This window comes from Trachymyrmex cornetzi, unplaced genomic scaffold (genome assembly GCF_001594075.2).
Source record: "Trachymyrmex cornetzi isolate Tcor2-1 unplaced genomic scaffold, Tcor1.1 scaffold138, whole genome shotgun sequence".
NCBI lineage: Eukaryota > Metazoa > Arthropoda > Insecta > Hymenoptera > Formicidae > Trachymyrmex > Trachymyrmex cornetzi.
The window spans coordinates 1,447,827-1,450,802 of NW_017295960.1; the positions used below are offsets into that span (position 1 = coordinate 1,447,827).

General features: G+C 33.1%; 1 protein-coding gene across 1 annotated transcript in view; it reads right to left on the minus strand.

Annotated features, from left to right (window-relative positions):
• The window catches only part of LOC108770924 (uncharacterized), a 10,681-nt gene that overhangs the window by 2,403 nt on the left and 5,302 nt on the right, over positions 1–2,976 (minus strand). Inside the window, exons 4-5 of the mRNA XM_018522688.1 lie at positions 2,549–2,781; positions 1,416–1,682 (exon numbers count right to left, since the gene is read on the minus strand). Coding sequence (XP_018378190.1) covers positions 1,416–1,682; positions 2,549–2,781 — 500 coding nt within the window. The remainder of the gene's footprint in view (positions 1–1,415; positions 1,683–2,548; positions 2,782–2,976) is intronic.

The window sequence follows — 2,976 nt, forward strand, 5'->3', positions numbered from 1 at the left end:
CACGTGGGTTTTAACTTTCCACATGAAGTGACTTTCACCCTACTCCCCTCCCTGTCAAAGGGGCGCATGACTTTCATAATTGTACTGTTGCATATGGGTTTAACAATAAATATTTTCCTTCTATATCTCCATTCAACTCCTATATAAACTGCGATAAACATGTAGTATACTGAAAATAATAAGCACAAACTTCTATAACTTCATTAAAACATTTTTAGCATTAAACTTTCTTGTCGGTGAAAATCCATTCAAAGGCATTCGTTTAACGTTATTTGGAACGTTTCTGTCAAAATTCATGGCAATCGGGTGTTGGACGTTTTCGGAAGTTTATCAAAAAAATTATTTTTTAAATAAAGTATGTTTAGTTAATATTCTCTTATAAAGTCGCCAACTCATAGCTAAAAATATAAAATTATATTTTCTATTTTATATATATTATCAAAATAATAACATTATGCGTAACAGTTTAATAGTTTCATTTGAAATACATTTTTTAAAATCTTGAAGAATTTATATTTGAAAATGTAACTTATATTTCACAAATAAATGATATGTTTTTAAAATATTTAATTTTCGTAAGTTATCGTGATTTTTTATTTTCATGCTTTGATGAAATAAAGTTCAGAGTTAATTATTCTGAGTTATTTTTACACAGTCGTTGTAAAAATGTCGTCCCAAAAATCCAAATAAAAATCCTCAATTAAAAATAAAACGAAAACACATTATATCAATTTTAACTTTCTGAGGACCGGCATGTTTCTGATCGGCTTTTTTACTTTGAGGACTAGAACTTTTTTGCCAATGTCATGGGATTGAGTGGCGAAAAAGTTGGCTACTGTCGAATCCCTAAAGGGGCCTTCGGTCCGGATAAAAATGACATCCTTTATTTTTTGTTTTTTTAACTAAATATCATTAGATATTGTTAGAATAATTGTCTATCATCATTATACAGTAAAAATTTCACAAATAACGTATATAAACAATATAGTAACAATTTTTTTAGTACAGTAAATTATGTCCATACAATAAAATCAACTTCATTAAATAATATCTCGTGCACGGTACGGTTGTTGAGAAACGTGTGCGCCGGCATATTCATGGTGCACGCCCTACTCTCCAAAATATATGCGGACATCAATTACAATATTTTCGAGCTAATTATGAGTTGCAAACACTACAAATCCCAAAAAATTAACTAAAATAGTTCAAAGTCCTTAAAAGGATCTCCGGTCCTCCAAAGGTAAGATGACTTTCTCTTTTGATATACGTTTTTATTGATTGCAAATTTAAGATAAGTTAATGTAAAGAATTGAACATTTTTACTGATAAAAATTTGGCCTAAGAAAAATCCCCCGAAAACTGACTCGTCGTTGATAATGGTAGATAAATGATGCGTCTCTTTTTATGCCACTCACCCTGCCAACACCGGGCAAAGTGTCGAGCCAGCAGAGCGTCAGGATGGCGAAGAAAGTAATGACGTGTATGTAAAAAAGGGTTTGCATCACCGGTGGCTTGGGGTAGCTTTTTGGCTTTATTGTGGGATCCGGATCGGTCACGTGCAACAGTCGACCACCCTCCTCCTCGGAGCCACGACGACGAATATCGCGCGAAGACACTAGACGGGACACCGTGTATAGGAAAGAATTGTGCTGCGTTGTCAACATCTGGCACACGTTCTGTTGCTGGAAACGGAAAATCACGAATGTCACTCGTTCCACCGAAACCAGTTATTCAGAAGATGTAAACGAAAATCCGACGACCAAAAAACTAATCCGACGACCGAAAAACTAATCCGTCAAATAAGAAACCGGCTTATCCGCAAATATCCGAGAAAAAAAAGACGTATACATATAAAAATGTTCTGCGATAAATATGGCGCTCTTTTTAATAAATTACATAATTAACGAATAAAAGAAAAATCTCAAAACATTTTTCTTATTTTTTTATGCAAGACGCACAAAAAATCAAAGTGACTTTATTTTGGTTCTTAATATCGAAAAACAGTTAAATTTTGCACTTAATAAAAAAATCATTTTGATTTTCATAACGTTATAAAATCATCTAGATTTTCTCCTGACTTGATGTGTACCTTAGGTACCTAATAAAAATCTTATTTCTTCAACTTTTCTGAGGGTTAAATGATGAGGGTTAAAATTAGAAGTTCTTTCGAGACCGAGTTTAATAAAAATTGTGCCGATATACACTGAGAGAAAAATGTCAAAGTATTGCGAAGCAAATGTTACTTATAAAATTTGATTGTGAGGAAGAAATATACATTTCTGTGAAATATATCTTATTTCTGTGAAATATATTTCATTTCTGTGAAACATATCTCATTAATTGCAAAAAAAATAAAATAAATAAATCATTTGCTAGAAATAAAATTTTATTTCGTTCGTATTTAAATAAATATTCATTTCAGTGAAATAAATATATTTCTCACAAATATATTTTTAGGTATCTTTTTCTCAGTGTATCATCGGAGATCTCATCGGGTGTTGTGAGCGAATAAACTAGGATTTGCGCAAGAATGTCGATGATAAATTACCCCGGTAGTGTAATGGCGTTCAAGCATAGTGAAGAACATGGCGAAGGCGGCGAGAGAGCCCACGTAAACGAACGTCCAAACCGCCCGGGCACCCCAGGATCCCCTCATGGCGGCTGTGTGCGAAGAAACTTCTCTTCCACGACAACGAAACTCGTCGCAGAGACCGTAATCGACGCTTATAAACAGACCCACTATTATAGTTGTGCTCGAGAATATTCGCTGTAGACTCATCACTGAAAACATTCGAGGGGGATGGCATTCCGTAAATCTGCATGCAATTACACGGAAAAAATTTTATATTTAAAATTACTATAATGTGGTAGTAGCTGCGGTCTTCATGTAAATTATAAGTTTAAATGGTATAGTTATTTTTTTAAAAACAATAATATAACGTAATTTTTACACTTTTTCATAGTAAAAATTTTTTA